The sequence below is a fragment of the Fusarium solani genome, assembly GCF_023522795.1.
Source record: "Fusarium solani strain SB1 chromosome Unknown bctg00000000, whole genome shotgun sequence".
NCBI classification, from domain to species: domain Eukaryota; kingdom Fungi; phylum Ascomycota; class Sordariomycetes; order Hypocreales; family Nectriaceae; genus Fusarium; species Fusarium solani.
In genome coordinates, this window is record NW_027072157.1 from 5,430,488 (window position 1) to 5,451,701 (window position 21,214).

General features: G+C 53.8%; 6 protein-coding genes across 6 annotated transcripts; 4 read left to right on the top strand and 2 right to left on the bottom strand.

Moving 5' to 3' along the window:
* Positions 1-934: 934 nt before the first annotated feature.
* MRS44_001725 (uncharacterized protein) lies at positions 935-2,443 on the top strand (the record flags this gene model as incomplete). The annotated part of the gene is made up of 1 exon (XM_046274823.2): positions 935-2,443. The coding sequence occupies one exon, from the start codon at positions 935-937 to the stop codon at positions 2,441-2,443; it is 1,509 nt and encodes a 502-aa protein (XP_046138001.2).
* Positions 2,444-5,109: 2,666 nt separating this feature from the next.
* On the top strand, positions 5,110-7,650 carry MRS44_001726 (uncharacterized protein; the record flags this gene model as incomplete). Its single annotated transcript, XM_046284910.2, has 4 exons — positions 5,110-5,143; positions 5,197-5,256; positions 5,312-5,546; positions 5,595-7,650. The coding sequence occupies 4 exons, from the start codon at positions 5,110-5,112 to the stop codon at positions 7,648-7,650; spliced, it is 2,385 nt and encodes a 794-aa protein (XP_046138000.2).
* Positions 7,651-7,842: 192 nt separating this feature from the next.
* On the bottom strand, positions 7,843-9,087 carry MRS44_001727 (uncharacterized protein; the record flags this gene model as incomplete). Its single annotated transcript, XM_046284906.2, has 1 exon — positions 7,843-9,087. One exon carries the CDS (start codon positions 9,085-9,087, stop codon positions 7,843-7,845), a length of 1,245 nt encoding a protein of 414 aa, XP_046137999.2.
* A 1,968-nt stretch (positions 9,088-11,055) lies between these two features.
* On the top strand, positions 11,056-13,326 carry MRS44_001728 (uncharacterized protein; the record flags this gene model as incomplete). Its single annotated transcript, XM_046284907.2, has 1 exon — positions 11,056-13,326. The coding sequence occupies one exon, from the start codon at positions 11,056-11,058 to the stop codon at positions 13,324-13,326; it is 2,271 nt and encodes a 756-aa protein (XP_046137998.2).
* A 1,019-nt stretch (positions 13,327-14,345) lies between these two features.
* MRS44_001729 (uncharacterized protein) lies at positions 14,346-16,120 on the bottom strand (the record flags this gene model as incomplete). Its single annotated transcript, XM_046284909.2, has 3 exons — positions 14,346-14,597; positions 14,650-15,950; positions 16,015-16,120. 3 exons carry the CDS (start codon positions 16,118-16,120, stop codon positions 14,346-14,348), a joined length of 1,659 nt encoding a protein of 552 aa, XP_046137996.2.
* Positions 16,121-18,846: 2,726 nt separating this feature from the next.
* On the top strand, positions 18,847-20,393 carry MRS44_001730 (uncharacterized protein; the record flags this gene model as incomplete). The annotated part of the gene is made up of 4 exons (XM_065623804.1): positions 18,847-18,902; positions 19,050-20,007; positions 20,060-20,221; positions 20,277-20,393. The coding sequence occupies 4 exons, from the start codon at positions 18,847-18,849 to the stop codon at positions 20,391-20,393; spliced, it is 1,293 nt and encodes a 430-aa protein (XP_065480222.1).
* Between the last annotated feature and the right edge of the window lie 821 nt (positions 20,394-21,214).

The window sequence follows — 21,214 nt, forward strand, 5'->3', positions numbered from 1 at the left end:
CAAATTGAAGGAGGAAAGGCTTGGCCATTGCAGACACAGATGGGAGTACGAAGAAGAGGGGAGTACGTACCTCCAGCTGAACCATCACGTGGAGGGTTCACTGGAGGCGGGAAGGAGCGCCCCCCCGTTAACCAATCGGCCGAGATGCATGCGTCGGCTGCAACCCCCCGCTTTATCCCCGCGGACGCGGAAGCTTACCAAACATATCCGATCCGTGAACTGGTTTGGTCTCATCTCACCCACCAGTTTAATTAATAAGCTTGCGCCAGGGCAAGCCAGTCCACGTTGCAGGCGTTCAAGACAGAGCCTGTCCTGTCGTGTTCCATTCCACGTGGAAACGAGACTTGACTCGGTTTCTTTCGGTTCGCGTTCCACAGACGAAACGGCAGCTCAACAACCTCAACTCTCCAAGATCCAACAGATTGATGGATGACGGCCTCCTCGTCCCCCCGCATTCTTCACCTCGGCAACACGATGCTAAAGGATAAAGCCAAGAGTTGGCGGCGTTGCGCCCTCCTGCGATGCGACGCCAACCGAGCCAAAAATCGATGATCCAAGATGCCTCCGTTCTATCCCCGGACGCCATTTCCGGTTGTCGGGATCACAGATGCGCGAATGCTGCCCTACGACTGGATCGTGACGGCAAAAGTGGCCCTCGCCGTTCCCCGATGACCAAGAAGCTGGGGTCTCGGGGGTCCATCTCTGACTCCGGATATCAGAAATGGATGGGTCCCGTCCCCCATCCTTGGGTGTCCCCCCGGCCCGCCTTTGGATGGGTCATAAGTCCAACCCTTCCATCTGGCAAATTTTGTCCTGACTCCTCCATCCTCCTTCATCCTCGAGTCCTCTCGTCGCCCCTCTCGGTGACCCTTTCGCCCTCAATTTACCTACTCGGCCTTGGAGTTGTTCAATTGGTTTTGAGAAACTTCAAGTCATGGACGAAAAGAGGAACTCGCAGGTCCCGGATCCGGAGAGGGGTTCTGACCGACAGAGCCAAGACACTTCCACTACAGCAGATGTCGATGCCATTACTTCAATTCATCAAACTGAAGATCGTCGTTCGGTCCAGGATAAGGAGAATGGCGACATGTTCCCCCCTCGGAATGACGGCCCTCCCCCTCCGCCCAATGGAGGATACGGTTGGGTCTGTACGGCCTGTGTTGCGACAATCAATGCCCATACATGGGGTCTCAATTCCAGTTACGGAGTGTTCCTCGCCCATTATCTCGCCAACGACACATTCCCCGGTTCTTCGTCTTTAGATTACGCCTTTGTTGGTTCTCTGAGCATCAGTTGCGCCTTACTCATCTCTCCTGTCGCAACCGTCCTCGTCCGCGAAATCGGCACGAAGCCTACCCTGTTATTGGGAGTTGTTCTGGAAACTATCAGCTTGATATGTGCCAGCTTTGCATATAAAATCTGGCACCTTTTCCTCACACAAGGCGTCCTCTTTGGCCTAGGAATGGGCTTTCTCTTTGTCCCAAGTGTCGGCATCGTCCCCCAATGGTTCACTACCCGTCGATCCCTAGCCAATGGCTTCAGTGCAGCCGGATCTGGACTTGGTGGCCTTCTTTACTCACTGGCATCGGGTGCCATCATTGAGAATATGGGTCTCAAATGGGCATATAGGATCCTGGGAATCCTGGTTTTTGTGGTCAACATCATCTGCACCCTGCTCGTCAAGGATCGTAACAAGATCATTGGCTCCCGCCAGGCTCCATTCGACATTCAACTATTCAAGCGTCCCGAGTATATCCTGCTTCTTGGTTACGGATGGTTTAGTATGCTCGGATACGTCGTTCTCATCTTCAGTCTTGCCAACTACGCCAACTTCATTGGTCTCGGTCCTTCTGAAGCTGCCATGGTCAGCGCCATCTTCAACTTGGGACAGGCTGTTGGTCGCCCCTTTATCGGATACTTTAGTGACCGGACGGGACGCATCAACATGGCCTGTGTCACTACATTCATGGCCGCCATTCTAGTCTTTGTCCTCTGGATCAATTCCAAGTCGTATGGCGTCTTGCTCTTCTTCACCATCGTGGGCGGAGCGGTGGGAGGAACTTTCTGGGCGACAGTAGCCCCTGTCACCGCTGAGGTTGTTGGTCTGGCTGACGTACCTACGGCGCTTAACCTCATGTGGCTTGTCATCGTCCTGCCTTGCACTTTCAGTGAGCCGATGGCGCTCGAGATTGTCACGGGGACAGGCAAGTACATCGGCGCTCAAGTTTTCGTGGGCTTCATGTACGTTGCGGCCGGCCTCTGCCTGTTTGTCCTGCGCGGGTGGAAGATTGCAGAGATCGCAGAGATTGCCCGCGTAACAAATCAAGATCCCGAGGACATCGACCGTGTCAGGACCCAGAATAGCGAGGCAGTCAGCATCAAGAGCAAGAGGGCTGGCCGGAAGAGGATGCTCGCAGAGTGCTATAAGTCTGGCTGGATCTGAAACGTCAGGTTGCCCCCTGAAGGCCATCGTTCTACCCCCCGCTGCATACTCGTTAACAGTACTACGTCACGTTCATACACACATGACCTCCGAGTGGTGTCCAAGTCGACTAATTGCTTTTGGGGGCGTTCACGGTTGCAATGAACGCGAATGATGGAGGGGTCACGAATGAAGGGAGCACCTGGCGAAGGATCTCAACTTTAATGATACCATATACAGCAGGATATGCAACTACAATATACAAAAAGTTTGTTTCTAAAAGTCGGTGTAGGCCTCACTTTGGGTTTCAAGGGTCTTATCATCAACTATTCCTTGACATGGGAATAGAGTCGTGCTCGGCCAACCCCGCACAACTTGGGGGGCCTCAATCCAATCCTCACCAATCCCTGTCACGAGCATTTGCACTTTGGGAAGGGAGGTTGAAATGAAGGGAATGGGCACGCTTGAGTGGTCGAAAAGCTGCCGCCGTTGCAACATGGCGTCTAATACGGAGGAATAAAAGCTGTGCACCTGACGCTGTTTCCCGTTGACTCATTTAAACCTATCTTTGACGTACCTGTTGCATACACTGCCCAACCACACCTGAATTATCTGCCCGTTAAATTCTTCACGACTAGTTACACAACAACGGCTTCTCAACATGCCTGGCATGACGTGGATGTGGAAATGCGTGAGTCTACACGCTTCAACCTTGACGATGACGTGCTGACATTAATCGGTGCAGCACTGGTGTTTTCAGGACTGGAACATTTCCATCTCGGTTCACTGCACATCGTGCAATCACGCTAAATGCTCGGATTGCGAAGTTACGCCCACGCCTACCACTTGACCGACATGAGTTGAAGGGGGGTCATTCATGCCTTTTGGTGGACACTTGAAGCCAACTGGCTCACACTGGAGAGAGGAACAGTGTGGTAGCGGCGGCTTGCTGTAACACGCATCCCCAGTATCTACTCGACCCCCATCAGCCTTACAGATTGGGATCTTGTACCCTAGTTCTGGGGTTCACCGCTGTGTTCAGAGAATATATGTAACCACGATTACGTCTGGATAGATCCCGCATGATATAAGTGGCCTGATTGTTTCTTGAGTGAGGGGATTTGTTACTGCTGACACAATCTACCACGGGTTGCTTCCCGGCCCACACGAAACACGGCCTCTGTGATGAGGCTCTGCTAGCTCGGTACTCAGCGGCAAAGAGTCGACTCATCGGTGAAGGATTGGGGGCGAATAAATCACTCTGCAACTGATAATGCCTAGAGTGAACACCGACCCCCCCTTCAACTGGTCAGTTCCATGCACGCTCGCCTCGATAACCTTGCAGGGCATGACATCTCCAATCTTGGTTGGCTTCGACTTTTCACGTTAGTCAATCATGGTACCTAAAAAGTAAAGTTTCGCCGTGCCTTGGTGGTGGTCGGGAATGCGGAGGGTCCCCAGCGACACCAACTCGGGTCTGAGGCTGTGGGAGTGCCGAGCCTGGTCACTCGAGCAGAGCCTCATCTTTCGGCACTATGTTAAATAGCCGATATCTTTCTAGGGGCAATGGAGGGTAACAAGATCGTATCATGCGCAAATACAACGGAGAGAACGTCTACCAAGTACAAAAACTTGTAAGTGAGTGTCCAAGACTGTAGTGCTAGTACTGATGGTCTAGTACAAATAACCAATATGGCCGAGCCCAAAAAAGCCTACAGCTGGAGATGTGTCAGTTTACCATGGGGATGTCGGGAGCTGATAACTAATACATCATTTCCAGTGCCAGTGTAAAGCGCAATGGAACTGGACTTTGGATGCCAAATGCTTAGACTTCAATTGCAATCACATTCGATGCGGGGACTGTCCAGTCTGGGAGGTCAAGGCAGATTCTAAGTGAGTCGTTGTTGTCTTTGAAGGAATAGATGGCGCTCTGCTGTAGGATACCTTGTACACAATCGGATACGGAATAGTCGAGCTTCCCCCGAGGCTCTTTGGACAGGAGCATTACGCAATGGCTCCTGTGGTCTGGTGAATAACTGGGATGAATCAATGCATAGAATGTACCCAAGAAACCTGTAATCCCTGGAGGGTTGAGCCATGTGACCGTTTACCACGATGGTACCCTGTTGATAGAAGGATCATCGCTATTGCTGACCTTGCTTGTGGTGTTGGTTGTGGCCAGTACCCCACGGCGTAGGGCTCCCGGATGACATCACGCTGCACTTTGTCATCATCAATGATCCAATATCATGCGATCTGTTATCAAGTTTGCGGGATGGCCGAGCCTCGTCGGGTGAATATGGAGCGAACATGCGGCTCAAGTCTTTATCAGATGGCGGCAGCGGAGAGGAGCGGAGGCAACAGACTCGGGTCTGGAGCTCTACAGAGTGTGAATCATCACAGAAAAGGTATAGTCTCAATCAACGGATGCAGAAATTCGCGCACACGGAGAATACACCCAAAAGAAAAGAAGACAAAAGGATTGTCTCTGCCCCTTGTTGCATCACCAAATTGTGGCGGTTGCCTGCTGGGCCGAGGACAGCTCGTTGGAGCCACGTGACCTGGCGTCGCGGAACCTCAATCATTGACGCGTCTCACCAGGTCCCCGCTAGGATTCGCGACCTCTAACCTCACGTCATACCCCTATGTGACTTCGGACGACCTCGCGTCGCACTTGACGCCCGGAGATGTGGATTCTGGAGAATCCCGAGGCCTTTAAAGGTGAGAATAGCGCTCCCGAGACGTTGATATTGGCTTCGCTGACTTGTCCGTAGGCCGAAGGCTGTGGTTGCGACCGGGAAAGACCTACTTGTTTGGCCGAACGGCGGCAGAGCGTGAGAGTCCTCACACTGAGACTCTAATATAGTCGAACTAACGATGGCAATCCAGCTGGCCAATTAGCCATATCCCACAATACCATCTCGCGAAAGCATCTGACCCTCACCGTCAGCCCAGTTGAAGATGGCCAGGCGCACAATCCCACCAGCCGATCGACGCTCACCATCGAGGACCTGGCGACCAAGATAGGAACAGTCGTCGATGGAGAAAAGATCAAGGGCAAGAAAAAGGTGGTGCAGGGGGCGACGGCCGAGTTCACCATGGGCAAATGTCCTCACAAGTTTCGGTAATTACACCTTCGCTCGTCGCAATGGCTTTGGCTGACTAGGTGTAGCCTCTTGTGGGAGCCAGTTATTTTCGCCTTTTCTTTTACTAGCAAGGAACTGCAGACGGATCCTTTAACGACACTTCGCGACAGGTTCGAGCAGCTCGACATCAAGCTCGTGACGGAATATGCCCAATCCACTACGCATGTCGTTTCGAAAAAGCGAAATACTGCCAAAGGACTTCAGGCGCTAATCAATGGCAAATACATCGTGACCGAGTCATTCCTGGATGCCGTTTTCGAGGCTGGGAGTCCGGCAGAGGGCGCAGAGATTACCGATCTCAGCCCTCTGGAACAGGACTTCAACCAGAATTGGCCTGATGCACTGCAACATCTACCTCCAAGAGGTGGAGAGCCTGTGCAGCACCCCGACTCGACCTATGCTCCCGACCCCGAGAGAAAGGACATTTTCGAAGGATACACTTTCATCTTTTATGACAAGTCGCAATACAACAACCTACTTGCGCCAATCACAAACGGAGGCGGCAAGGCATTACTGGGCAATGTCGTGCCAGAGGAGACTGAAGTGGACGAATTCGTCCAATATGTCAAGGGTGTCGCTGGAGAGAAAGGCCTCTGTGCTTTTAATGACGGCAGTGAGGGCAAAGGAGTGGTAGTCGTCCGGTTTGTGCCTTCAAAGGGATCCTTGGTCAATTGGTACGCCGACTTCTTCACGTCTGTATCTCTCAGACTGGATCATCGTCCCATTGAGCAAAGCGAATTCTTGGAGGCTATTCTCATCAAAGACGCGAGCATCCTCCGCCGGCCACTCGAAGTTGAGTCTGCGCAAAATACTCAAGAGCCTCAACACACTCATAATGCACCCCAACCCGAGCCATCAGGTAGCTCACAGCCTGCAAATACACAGGCTCCAACGTCACAATCCGTCGAGGAGTCACAACCCGCCCCCAGAAGAGGAAGGACGAGAAGGACTGTCAAGAGGCGCTTCGCAGGCTTTGACGATGACGCGGATATTGACATGGATGACACCCCTTCGACGACTTCGGCGCCGACAACAAATCAGCCTTCGGTGCAACAACCAATGCAGCCATCGACGGAGGAGGAGGGTGGATTGTTTGTTTCTCAAGAGCCGGATGACCTTCCTCCTCCTCCAGCAGAGGTGCCAAGCAATACCCGAAGATCGCAGAGGAAGAGACGCGGTTCTCCTCTGCCAGAAGACCATCTCATGGATGGCATGACTACCGCGGCAGAGAAGTTCAAGCGCCAGCGGATAGAGCGAGGCGAAGACTTGAGTGTTCGGGCCAAAGAGCCGGAGCCTGAACCTGAAGCGCCTGCCCCGACACCCAAGAAGAAGATCAAGAAGGAGTTTGATATCCTGGCAATGGCGGCGCAGAACAAAGAAAAGGAGGAGGCTCGTGCTCGAGCTGAGAAGGAAGACCTGGCTAATCTTCCTGATGATGTTGACCTTGCTGAGATCCGTCGACTGAATATCGTCGAAGAGATCGAGGTGCGCAAGCCCAGCCAGGCCAGAACTCGGGAGCAAGACATTCGCGACGGCCGATGGGATCCGAAATGGAACGGTATGAAGAACTTTAAAAAGTTCAGACAACGCGGAGAAGCGACGGGTCGCCAAGCAGCGAGGGTCATTGTGCCCCTTGTGGAGGTCAAGACCAAGGAGTTTGGCGTAGGCGATGATTACTGGTTGGAGGACGAGGAGAACGATAGGAGGAAGCGGCATGTCAGCCAGCCTTCAGGGGCAGACTCCCAGCCTTCAGAACCAGCACCGGCGCGGCCTGTGCAGAGACGGCATGTTGGTGTCGTTTCGGACAGCAGCGATGAGGAGGACCAGGTCTCTCAGAAATCATCGATACCCGCTACACGGACTCGTGGCACCCGAGGTACGGCATCGCAGTCTCAGAGCAACACGAGGAGTCAGTCGTCCCGAGTCACAAGCCAGGGAAGCAAACGGGCCGCGGCAGAGCCGCCAGCAGGGGGACAGCAGCCTCCCAAGCGAGTGCGGCCAACTCGCAGTAGGGTTGTCGAGATTGCCGATAGTGACGACAGCGACGATGAGCTCAAATTCAGGTTCGGAAAGAGGCGGTAAAATATCATGTCGTTCTCTATGCAGCAGGGGTATCTCTCTAGCTAGTGTACATCTATGTGTTCTAAGGGGTGGCAGCTATGGCGCAACAAGGATGGTTTACGGCATTTCAAGATGAACTACCACCGTGATCCATGTGTACCCTCGAGTCTATGTTCGTTAAGTCGCTTGTGTAAACGCATGCTGTAAGTAAATCTAATCCATGCCATCCATCTGGCTTTCGGCGCCTTCGGATTCCTCGACGAGCAATCCCACAAGACAAGCAGACAGCATTGTCTCGTAGTTGACCCAGGGGTGAATCTCACCAAACAACTTGGTACCATCACGGCCAGCACCGCGCAACAGCTCCGGGACACCACCAGGATGGAAGTCGGCGTAGGGCGTAATATTGTACACCTTGCCATTGAGGGCCATCCAAGCGTCCTTGCCTTTACGGCCGGTCTGGACCTTCAACATGGAGGGCGTGACACGAAGGTAGGGAGTTGACGGGTCAACGCCGCGGAGGTCAGAGTTGGGGCCAGAGATGCGAGCCCAGTCCAGAGGAGAGTGACCCGGGGTGAGGAGGACCTTTCGGCTGGGCTTGGAAGGCTTGGAGGAGTGAGTTGGTGGCGGGGCGAGGCCGGAGCTGGCAGGACCGCGATTAGGAGCCGGTCCCCGAGCACGTTGGGCCGAGTTCGCGGCAGGAAACTGGGCGAGAGACGGAAGGCGGCCGGAGGACGATGAAGTTGAGGAAGAGACGCGGTTGATGGGCGTTGCAGAGGATGGCATGGGAGGAAGTCGTCCTGGGCGCGGAGGAGGTGGCATCATGGACGGGCCCAAGGACGGAGCGGCGATGGAGGGGGCGGGGCCGCGAACGGTGGGGTTCCGGGGCGGAGCGGGGTGGGAGCTAGGCGCCGGGGGAGCATTGTCGAGTGAAAAGGTGGGTACGGGAAGGGATGGAGGATCGGAGACGGCAGTAGCCTTGGGAGTGGTTTGCTCATCAGGCTCAGCGATGGTTGGAGGAGGAGGTTGCGAGACGATCTTTGGCAGTGGGGGTGGAGGCATAGAAGCGGTATCGTGCTTGGCGGGCTGAGGCTGCTGTGAGGAACTGGCGACGAGGCCCTGACCGAGAGGCTGGTGGAGGCGGTCAGGGTCGGACGAAGAAGCTCGAGTGGTACGGTCGACAGGCTTGTCGGCCGGATCAGTCCGGGTGCGGAGGGCCGGTTCCACCTCGTGATCCAACGACACCAGGACACGGGGCCCAGGGCTTGCGCTAGGCCCCATATCAGAGCCAGAGTCAGCATCGGTCGTCGAGGGATCGGTCTTGCTGTCCGTGATAGTGGCAGGAGGGCTGCCTCTCCATCGCAAGAGGATCTGCAAGGGCGAAGGGATCCATGACGGCGGTCGCACGAGGACCCAGACGACCGATGCGACAATCAGCGATATCCCTATGACGCCCATGACGACACGACGACACCGCGAATCTGAATGAGCAGCGAAACAGAGATTTCCTTCCCGAGAGCTTAGGGACCTCGGGTCGCTGGGAAAAAAGGAAAATCGATAGGCGAAAGGCTATGGGAGAGCCCTGGCGAACGGGAGGGAGAGGGAGGGGAGTGGGTTGTGGACAGGTTATTGCAGAATCATCGAGCCACCAAAGAAGAAAAGTGCCAGGTTTTTTCTGTCAGCGGGACAAGGAAAAAGCAGAGAGAGCGAGGAAGACAAATAGACGGAAGAGCTGAAGCGAAGCCTTGCCTTGCCAAACAAGGGACCGTGATTGGTCAGCATGGATATTTTTCGGGCTCTGCATTTTGTGCGCGTGCCTAAGGCAAGTGAGCGAGCTGCGAGCACATCATGAGCGGTGCTTTGCATGTGTTCGTGCTGCCCAATTGGGAAGGGTTGGAGTATTTTTGGTTTTGGCAAGGTTGCTGGGCTCGGCTTCCATTGTTTAATTGAAGGGATTCTTGCCTTTCTTTTTACTCATTTTGTAATACTACGTAGTACTGTCTCTCCGGCCATTCGGGACCGCTACTCTCGACCCCGCCGGCTGTTGCTCCTGTTGCTCTGTTTGTGGCGTTGCCCGTGTCATGCCACACGCGCGGCGATCGACTAGGGGGGACCCAAGCAGTTGCTGTCCTGCCCGTGTTTTTTGCCCTTCGGGACTGGACTGGGGTGTGTCCGTCCTTTTTTGCATGGGTTCCAGGGAGACCGGACGGCGAGGCGGAGAAGACGAGACCGCATGGGGCACTGACTGGACTGTGGGTTGGGGGCTGGCATGAAGATGTAATCAAGCCAGGATGACGATGGGCGGGCTCGGCGCTGATGGTGAGCATTGAAGGTGTACGAAAGGGAATTGGCTATTAATGATGGATGCAATGGGTTTCCTAGCTAGAGGAGAGGCCGCGTCGGAGACGTGAGTGTCAAAATAAACAAACATGCTCTGTAACATTTCCATCTCTTCATCGTGGATGGGATGAAAATGGGGGAGGATCTGTCTGATCTGATCCACAGGAGCTGGTGGTGTTTGGCATGCTCCAAGACAAACCAGCACCACTCACTCTTACGGGTCAATTCCAAAACACAACAGTCAGATGCCTGTGCTTTTTTGGACTCTGCAGCTGGGGAGAAACACCCATGATCAGGAAACAAGGCCTTGACCTTGGTACAGAGGAGGCCAAAAAGAAAAGCGGTAGAGAGACGGCTTGCTTGCTGGCCTGGGCGAGGCCGTCCGCTCCGTGTCGAGGAGAGCAAGGGTAAGCCCATGCCATGATCCATCCATTCACTCTCTTGCCCGCTTCTTCCTCTCCCATACCTGTATTCCCTCCCGTCCGCTTTTCGTGATTGACCGATTCTTCTCCTTCCTCACTCTCCTCCTTTCTCGCCTCCCTCTGACACAAAGAACGAACTCGTGACGCTTATTGTTTTGTTTTTTGGTTGATTGTTACGACGCACGTTCTTGGCTTCATTTCCTCTTTGCTGCTCTGTATGCGACTCATCAAAAGGCACTGCTGATAGTGCAGAATTTCTCCTCTCTTTCCCCTCTCGCCTGCAGCAAGAAGAATCCATCGATACCCAAGCCACCAGCCCGACTCATATCGATTACCGTGCCCCCCGCTTTCACACAGCTTTTTCTCGTCGAGAGAACGGGTGTGTGCCAGTTTTTGTTTACTCGGAGGTGTCCACTGGGTGTTCAGCGAAGTCCACTGTGCTTCAGCGCTCCAAGCTCCCTGTGGCTTTGACCCTCCAGCGGTGGCCCCCCTTAACCTAAAATTTGGTGCCGCCCGAGCCATGCCGGCCAGCCAGTAACAATTTAGCGCCTGGTCCCGTCCACGTCCATCACTGCCCGACTGCCCGTCACCCACCCGTCCGTCTCTGTCTGGTCTGCTGCAGTCGAGACTCCCCCGACTCCAGCCAGACACCGTCTCTGTCAGAATGCGCACCCTCAACAACATCAACTCCTCCTTCGACTCCTCCTCGCGAACCTCCACCACCGGCCTCGCCGCTCGCCGCTCAGCCAAACCCGTCCCTATAGCTACCTCGGCATCCGCGAGTAAGCTCGTCGCCTCGTCCAAGCCGCTGCCTAGGACTCCTACGACGAACAAGCTGCCGGCTCAGGCTCGCCCTCGATTTCAGTCCTCCGCCTCTTCCACCTCGGTCGCCCGCTCTTCCACAGCAACCACCATTAGCTACCACGGCCCGAAGCAACATGTCCTCGCCCTAACCGCCACAAAAACCTCGACTCGCTCTACCCCGTCGAGTTCCGTTACGCCCAAGATGCCCCCTGGTGGTGACTCGAGGCCCCGGCCCCCGCAGCTGAGTGCAGCTGCTGCAAAGAATGTCGGCCGCACGCCCCTGACACCCAAGATTGCTTCCAGTGCAAAAGGTCCCTCGATTGCTGCACCTCTGGCCCGGAGATCGACCCAGGGCTTGCCTTCCGGGCTCCCTTATCGAGAAGACACCGCCTCGCCCTCGGTCTACCTAACAAGCAGCGTAACACCCCGGTCCGGCAGTCGTTCAACCCGTGCCGCCGAGAGCAACCATACCACTCCGAACGGCACCCCGAACCCGGATCGAGATGGATGGGATCCTCGAGCTTCTTTGACATCGTCGTCAGGAAGACCATCACTCACTCGATCTGATTCTCCCGCTGACCCCGACTCGAAATTTTTCCGTGCCAGTGAGGTCCAAGGAACTTCACAGTCGTCTAGTCGACCCTCGACTGGCACACACAGGCACTCGTCCACCTTCTTATACGCCAGTGGCAGCAACGCCGAGTCCAAGAGGACCATGAGCCCTCCCGCCACATCGCCATTTACACCAATTCTTAGCAGCACACCCGAACCGACACCCTCGAAGTTCTTTTATGCCAATGGTGCACCTGACCTCAAGCCTAGTGGTCAGAACTCAGGACCGTCGTCGACCAACTCATCTACTTCTAGACTCCAATCTGGACGACCGAGCACAGGCAACTCGGCATCTGGACACTCGAACCACACATACTCACTGCCTCCGAGGCCGCATTCGCCTATCAAGATTGCCCAGCCCAGCCCCTCCATCCTTAAAAACACTGGCACACCTGGTCTCAACAGCAGGCCCCAATTAGCTTCGGCAACCAACATAACATCACCAACATCGCTAGCTCCCGCTGCAACGGTTAATCCCAAGAGAAGAGTCAGCATTGAATCAGCACCCAGGAAACTCCGCGGCCATGCAAGGACAGGGAGCGTCCCCAACTTTGACCCCTCTCACTCGCCTAGGATGCCCATGTCTCCGCCTCGGCTGCACTCAGAGCCTGCGTCGCCTCCGAGGAGCCCTGGCTCAAGTCAGCCAGCCCTGACCATGGCATCAATTCTCCAGGTGGCCGAGGAACTCGCCGATGAAGAGGAGGCGCAAGATGATGAAGAATCGCAGCCTGAAGTTCAAAGCCCAACTAAATCGACCAATTCTTCTGATCCCGTGAACGAGCTAGTGGCCAACGCACGGAGAGAACGCAAGGTTCAGGACTTGGAGATCACCAATGCCTCACTTGAAGCCATCAACCGAACCCTGGAGAGGCAGCTCCGAAAGCAAACCGCCGAGATTCGCAGGTACAAGCGATTGTCGAGAGCTGGTCATCTTTCTGCCGCTCCTTCAGCGACCTCTAGTCGAGTCCCTTCTGAAGTTTTGGTGGAACCCCCTGTCAGCCTCGCCCTTGCTGATCTCAGCGAAGAGGACTCAGCACCCCCTTCGGAAGACGAGGAGCACGATTCACTGGACGACTCTGATATTTCAATGACTGATTCAGTATCAGCCTCGGACGCTCTGGACCTTAATGATGAGAAGACTCTGGAAAAGGCGGCTGCCCGTCGACGACGGGATGAGCGTCGTCTGCAGCTTGATCTGTCGAAGCATCGCGAACTACTCGTCGACAGCCAAAAGATCAACCAAAGTATCAAGCGATGTCTTAACTGGACTGAGATTCTCATCAAGGAGGGCCAGAAGGCGCTGGATTACAAGGTCCGCATCTGTGATGTTGACTTTGGTGGACATGTGCTTCCTCCCCCCATCGAGGACGGGGACGAGGACGAGGATGACGACATCCTGACCCAGGATGATAATCTAGACCTGGACACTGAAGATACTGGGCTTGAGCCACCGCTGCCCTGGGAGAAGAGCTCCCAGGATCGTGATAGTGGCATCGAGTTGCAAGCGGAAGGCAACTAATCTCGCCCAGGACGACAACACACTCTGAGTGCGGCCTTACTCGGTCACTCCCCCAATATATTAATACCACGATACGCGGCCGGGATGCTGCACACAACTCACCACTCCCGAATTCTCCTTTTCCATACAACTTTCAACATTTTTCTACACCAGCCGAGCCTCAGGGCATGATACACCGAAACAAACGTCGTACATACGAACATTATGGGGAATAAACATGCATGGCATACACGGCGTTGGGCAAGCAAGCGATGCTTTTTTCAACTTAAATCTCTTTCGTTTCTTTGCGTCGCATTCTTTTGCTTCCCAGCGGCATGCATCGCTATGCACAAAAACTCCATCGAGATCCGTCTTCTTGCTCATACTTTTCCCCACTATCTCAAAACACGGCGCGAATGGGAGAATACGGGGACGGCCTGGACACCACCTTTCATCGAGCCCTTCATTCCGCAGGGCTTTTCTTCTTTTCATTTGTCGCGGAAATTTTTTTGGTCCCCCTTTTTTTTTATTCGGTTCAGGATACATATGTATAACAGATACCCCGAGAGTGAGAGAGTTTTGGCGAGGTTTATAAAATCATTGGCGGGAAAGACAGCGAAGGGGTACAAGAGAGAGAGAGACTCAGCGAGACACAAGAGAGCGAGAAAGAGAGAGAGAATTGCTATTTGGGATTCGGTATCTTGGGATCATGGTTTTTGTTATCCTCCTCGGTTGAGTGACGGAACAGGAGATCAAGTCAGGTAGCTAGGTACAAATGGGCAACAGATATCACCAGATGATATCAAACATTCGACTTGACTCTGATTGCTTCGTGCGTTGCTCACTGTGTTTTCCTTTGGTCACATTGTTTCGGTAATAGATCAACTAGCAACTCTTGAGAGGATATATGGTCGTCAGATTTCATGAAAAAGGGGGAATAGGGTCATGGGAATTATGTCTAAATCGTTTGCCGGCCGTCCTCGTCATTGCCACTCTATGCTATACCACCACGGCATCATCCCAACCAAAAACGTTGGTCTTCATTGGCGTGCACCTTTTCCAAGCATGCCCACCCAGGATTTCACACCTACCACTGACTGCCCCTTGACTCTTTGGGCATCTTTTTCTTTGGTTCGACTGCTCTCTTCAAACTCAGGGGAGGAAGGCTCCTTCTCCTTGCCGTGCTTGCGTTCCTTCTTCTTCTTGTGATCCTCCTCCTTCTTCATGGCTGCTTCGGCGACAAGCTGCTCAAAGACGAGATAGTCGCCCTCTTCTTCAGGAGAACGCTCAGCCTATATAGCGCGTTAGTGATGAAATAGGTAAGAAAACAGGACAAAAATATACCTTCATAAAGATGTCACCAATGAGGACCAGAGCCTGGGCTCGCTCCAGCCGCTTGTTGAGAGGAACCTTCTTGTCGTTGAGGATGCTGTCACACACCTCACGCAGGACGCTCTGAATCTCAAACTTGCTTCCCCTCCAGGCTGCAGTGAGAATCTTTCCGGTGACGCGGCGCTCATACTCAGCACGCTTCTCTTCGGTCCAGTCCTCACCACCCTTCTCCTCCATCTTGGCCATGTCCTCCATGGTCTGCTGGGCATCGATGGCGCTGCTGATGGTGTTCCATGTCTCCTTGACGAGAGTTCCCTTGTCGCGGAGCCTGCTGAAGAAGCCGCCGATGCCGAGGAACTTCTGACTGCGCAGCAGAGTTGAAGCCTTGGAAACATACGTCTGACCAATAGCGTGCAGGATGTCAATACCGAACGACTCCATCTTGAGGTTCTCCACCTCGAGGCGCATCTTTTCCTGGAAGGCCCTGGTGACGTCGTTGCCCTTGTCTGTCTCGGTCCACACGCTGAGGCGATCCTGGAGCTTACGTGCGAGGGTGTCGACACGCTCCTGTCGGATTCGGGCCCTCTCCTTCTCGTAAGCTGCCAGCTGCTCCCTCTGCTCCTTGCTCAGACCCTTCTTCTTCTCCTTGCGCTTAAGCTCCTCCTCTGTCAGTTCACCCTTGGCAGCCTCATCAAGGAGGATATCCTCGTGGGACTTGTCGGCCAGGGCAGGTCGGAGGGGAATCTGGGTTCGGCTTCGGGAGGCCGAGGAGGGTGCGGGTGAGTTGGCATCGGATCGAGGAAGAGGGGACTCGGTGCCCGAGGGGCCTGCGGCGGCAGCCGGGGGAGGGGTATAGGTAGGCTTTGTCTCTTTGTCGTCGGCAACGGCCTCGGAGTATGGAGGGGGTGGCGGGCCAGCTTCTTCCTCAGCAGCGGCGGCCTTCTTCTCCTCTGCTCTCTTCTCCTGGTCCTTCATGCTCTCCTTCTTGGCCTCCTCAGTACCGGGGAAGTCTCCGTCAGCGGCCTGCGCGGCAGCCTCGGCGGCTGCGGCCTCTTCCTCCTCTTGCATCGTGATATCCATGGTCGCGGTGAGGTCCTTCATAAGGCTGATCTCGCCGATCCAGTCGACAAAGGCATCACCACCAAAGATGGAGCTGAAGAACTCGGCGGGGTCGGCGAAACCTTCCTGAGGTCTTGCGCTGTCCTTTCCGAACTTATCGTAGGCTTTCCGCAAGTCGGTGTCGGAGAGGACCTGGTAGGCCTCGCCGATGGCCTGGAATTTTTCATGTGCGGTGGGATCGTTGGGGTTCTTGTCTGCAGAGCAGCAGAGTTAGCTAGGTCAAATGCAACGGTCTGGAAGGTCGTATCATGGACAAACCTGGGTGGTGGACGATGGCCATCTTGCGATAGGCCTTCTTGATTTCCAGCTCGGTGGCTGTGGGCTGGACGCCCAAGGTGTCGTAGTAGGCGGTATCGACGACCATGATGGGCAGCTCTTCCGGGCTTCAGGTCGGTCAGGAGGGAGGTGGAAATAGGCTGAGGTGAATATGGAGCAGGGAAAGGAAGAAAAAATTCACTGGCACCAGGTAAGAAATGTTGATGATGGCGTCGGGTTGCCCAAAATGACCGCCTGCCCGCGCGGAAATTATCCGGCATGACCGCCAGCCATCCATCCTTCCCTCTCCCTCCTTCCTCCCTCAAGAACGATGGATCCAAGGATTGGCAGGTACCTCCCTCGGGCATTCATTGGCCTAAGCTCCAAGGCTGGGGGGCTTGGAAAGGTTCTTCAGGGCCTTCCGGGGCTACGTAATGGCGGGGCAGTGCCCAGCCGTTGGGCAGGTTCACCACCTTGGATCATAATCTGAGGCCTCAATCGCAAACTTGAAGGACAGTTTATCACATGAGAAACATGACGAATCGTTCTTGATGAGCTAGCCAATAAGACGAAAGGACTCCCGAAAAGAAGGTTTCCTTCAAGTTTCCAACGCTTCGTCCCACCCCCGTCAGGCCTTGTTGCCACTTTGCCCCTCAACACCACTGCCTGAACTCCGCCGTGATGTTTACGTGTTGCCCAACTTACACGGCATCGTTTTGTCTGGCTTGGCTCTGACTTGGCATCTCGCGTAAGGAAAATGACGATTTTCTTGCTTGATTTTTTCTTTTTATAGACTGCAAAATTTTGGAAGAGGCTGTGTCGACACGATTGTTATCCAACTTGGAGCTTGTTGAGGATTGTTCAACTGAAACATTGTTTCATTCATCACATGTTCTGTGCTGATTCACAGATTCTCATGCTCCCGTACTTTCGTACAACTCGATAACATCCATGATACCAGAAATCTTGCAAACTTGATCATTACTTAGTTTAACTGAGTTAAGCTCATGACTACTGACACGATTGGCTTGCTCGTCGAGCCAATTCCCCAACATCAGCGAACGGCAAGCAAACTCTAAGGTGAAGGGTCTGGCTGTGCAGGATCGGGCCAGGGCGACAATATTGCAAACACTATTACAGACACCATAAGTTGCGCATTTTGCCGTGATCATAGAAGCGGGTAAAGATCATGAAGAGGTGCTGTAGCCCTAGAACTTGTTCAGATGTAGATGTCTTTGCACCAGTCGCCTTGAGAGCACTTGCACGTCACCGCCCAACCTTCTATATAGTTAACAGTCAGCTGTGTAGGCACCATGATGCTACCCTTTAAAGACTTCAATACTCAGCCCGATAGGTATGTAGGTACTGCATAGTTTACCTCAGATGGTGAGTCAAGATGATTCGAGATGCACGCTCTTTAAGGCACGGGCTTCTCCTATGATTGGATCATATATAGGTCTCTACTAGTGGTGTTATCAGAGATATCGCCATGTATAAGCAATTTTGGGTGTGCCTGATCAGCAGGGGGAGGGTTCCGGTGTAATGGAAAGACAACGAGTTCCTGCAGCAGATAGGTTCTGAGTGAAGCTAAACACACAGCAACAGCTATGACTGAAACAAAGCCCTAGGTTTCCATACCCACCGGGATTCAAGGCCTTTTATATCCAGTTGTTCATCACTTAATCATAGTGCCAATGATCCGATTCGAAGGGTCGAGATCAAACAATATCATTCTTCTTGAGACTTGTGGCACATAAGGTGGTGGAAACGCGTCTGTCGTGACAGGGTTCAACATGCAGAAGCTCTCCATGCTGCTTAAGTGATGCTGTCTGACATGCATCATGGAAAACCTCGCCGGCTGTCATATCTTCAGAGACGAAAGCCGCCGGACACCGAAGAATCCGTGCTTTAAGCATCATCATCACATTCTCGATTGGCTCGCTTCACGATGCCACGCTCAACAGACGCGCAATTTCCCGGAACCTGGAGCAGAGACGACTGTGGGGTTGGATAAATCCGGTTGAGCGGTGAAGGGGTCCGGATCGTCTAGATGCATATTTCGCAAAAGTATTTTCTTGGTGGTTGGTGGTTGTCAATCAGGCCAGCCTCTTTCGCTCAGGTTGCTCAGCTTATTTGTCGCTTTCTATTGCAATGTGTCTTGATTCCTATTTACTGCCCGATGTGCCGGCCAACGACAAGCTACCATGGCCGAGACCGTCCTACTAACACTTCTTCAACACCATCGAGAGGGCTTGCGGGCCGGTGCTCCGGCTAGTGATGGCGTGTGGTACAGCTTCCTGGGGAAAGGGTGCCTTGCAGCTTGCTGTAGGCAGACGTAGCTGAATCATCTCCAGCGACAGCAAGTGCTGGCTCCCACCCGTGTTGTGCTCCCCGTCAACGGATGCACCAGAGGCATTGCATCCATATCTTCACAGCCATGCCGCTAAGCGGGGTGTCACAAAACACAACACGAATACGAGTGACAGCTGCACACGTGCTTCATGCAGAAAGCGCGAAATATTATTCTAGTATCCGCTACATCACTCTACAAGGATCGGCCACCTCCACCTCCACCGTAAGAAATGAGCTCTTGCTAATGTGGATTTACCCGGAAGAGTGGGTGTCCAGATCAATTCTGTCCTCTCTCATCTCTCCTTCTTCCTCGCGCAGTTGATGGCGAGCAACGCAAAACGACGTCTTTGGGGTCAACGGTTGCAATTGGCATAAAAACTTTGCTTCCTCCCACTTCCTGAGTCGACTCGGCGCACTGTCCATCATCTGCTTCTCCCTTGAGTTGCTTGTCTCGCCTACCCGCTCCCCCCTCACGCCGCAAAAATGGGTGCCCTCTACTACCTCTTCCACCCGAACCAGCTTCGGTCCATTATCCAATGGTGAGACCTCTTCCTGCCTTCTTCTATCGGCAGCTTCTAATGTCCTCTCCAGGAAGGTCTGGCACGATCCTGTCCACAAGCGTGATCCCAGCACCGAATCCCCGAGCTGCAAGAATGCTTCCGCTACCTGAACATGACGAGCCGCAGCTTTGCGGCCGTCATCCAGGAGCTTAACCATGAGCTTCTTGTCCCCATTACCCTCTTCTACCTTGTTCTCCGTGGTCTGGATACTATTGAGGACGACATGACTCTCCCCCTGGACAAGAAGATCCCTCTTCTGCGCGAGTTCCACAACACCATGGAGCAGGATGGCTGGCAGTTCCATGAGAGTCAAGAGAAGGACAAGGAGCTTCTTGAGCACTTTGACGTCGTCATCACTGAGCTCAAGAAGATCAAGGCTCCTTACTATGAGATTATCAAGGACATGACCATCAAGATGGGCAATGGCATGGCCGATTATGCCCAAAACACAGAGATGATCGAGAATGGCGTGCAAACAGTCGACGAGTATGAGCTTTACTGCCATTACGTTGCTGGCCTCGTCGGCGAGGGCCTAACACGCCTGTTTGTCGCCTCGGAGCTCGCCAACCCCAAACTGGCTGAGCGTCCCTCACTGACCGAGTCAATGGGTCAGTTCCTCCAAAAGACCAACATTATTCGAGATATCCATGAAGACTGGGAGGACGGTCGAAGATGGTATCCTAAGGAGATCTGGAGCAAGCACGTCGACAAGTGGGAGGATCTTTTCGATCCTAAGCAGCGCACAAAGGCCGTCGAGTGTGTCTCCGAGATGGTTCTTGATGCTCTCAAGCACAGCGAGGAGTGCCTGTTCTACATGGCCGGCATCAAGGACCAGAGTGTCTTCAACTTTGTTGCCATCCCCCAGGGCATGGCCATTGCCACACTGGAGCTCGTCTTCAGAAACCCCAACGTTCTCGAGCGGAACGTCAAGATCACCAAGGGTGATGCCTGCCAGATCATGTTTGAGAGCACTCAAAACCTCGTCACAGTATGCGATGTCTTTCGGAGATACGCACGGCGGATCCAGGCAAAGAACGACCCGAGAGATCCCAGCTATCTTGCCATCAGTGCGCAGTGCGCCAAGGTATGTCTTGCTCTGCATCATGTCTAAGAATACCCTCACTAACCCACTTCAGATTGAGCAATTTATCGAAACCCTCTTCCCCCGACAAGATCCCAAGAAGCTCGCCCTGGAGAACAACCAGAGGCAGAACAAGGAGCCCACCATGGACCCTGGTGAGGCCGTTGTCCTCTTTGGTGTCGTCATTGCCAGCTTGCTCTGCATTTCTGGTCTTATGGTATGTTACTATGTATTCCTATTATCAACTTGGTCGACTAATACATCATTTACAGATCGGCACTGCTTGGTTCTTCGGCGCCAGGTTCGACAACATCTTCAAAGAGGCCAGTGTCTTCCTACCAGGTGGCGAGAAGGCCACACCCCTAGTTACGGGCCGTGACGAATTGTAACACCATAATCCGCTGGTCGAGTTGTTTGGTCTTTCATGTTTTATGCCAGAACCTTTTCACGATATCCTAACGTACCCATACTTGACACAGATCCCCCATGAGAAGGGGATCGGGCCTAGGTCGCATTGCCGGGCGTTTACTCTTTCTAATACAACAAGCAGCGGCGTTGTACAGCGCATGCTGCATTCCAAGTTTCGCCCAGTCCCCCGTTTACGTGATGTGTGCGTTCACAGCCTGATACCGGAGCAGTACGCTCCAGCACGGATGTCAAATTGCAATCCAGTCCTTTCATGACTGTGGTTGTGCCGAAGAAGTGCTAAAATCGAATCCCATTGCTCTCAGCCTCAGTCTTTTGGCGAGGCGCGCCGCAAGTCCATCTCGACGTCTCCGGACGACGGACATGCGGCGGCGAGCAAACATACTGATATCCCATTCTGCAATCTATCCGTGACGCTTATGCTTAAAAGAGACCTGCATTTTAGGCTTGGATCTACATGTGCACGAGACGGGCCATGAGACAAGCGTCTGGGCTCTGGTTTTGTCTTTTCATGCAGTTCCCTGCCACTTGAGGGACTTAGCTGATCCGATAAGTAATGGGTCTGCTCATCGTGCCCCAGGGGTGTCGGCCCTGCGTTGAAAGGTTACATCGTGGCTGTGGCCTCGCTGCAGGAGTAATCTTCCGATCCTGCATGTCCAGCTGTGTCATCGTGTTGACAAGAGAGGCCTCAGTGTCGGACATGCCGTGTCGTTCCGTCTTGGCTTCTCCGGGCCGATGTTAACAGCTGCTCGCCTTGTCCTTGCCTGGAAGATCATAGTTGTAG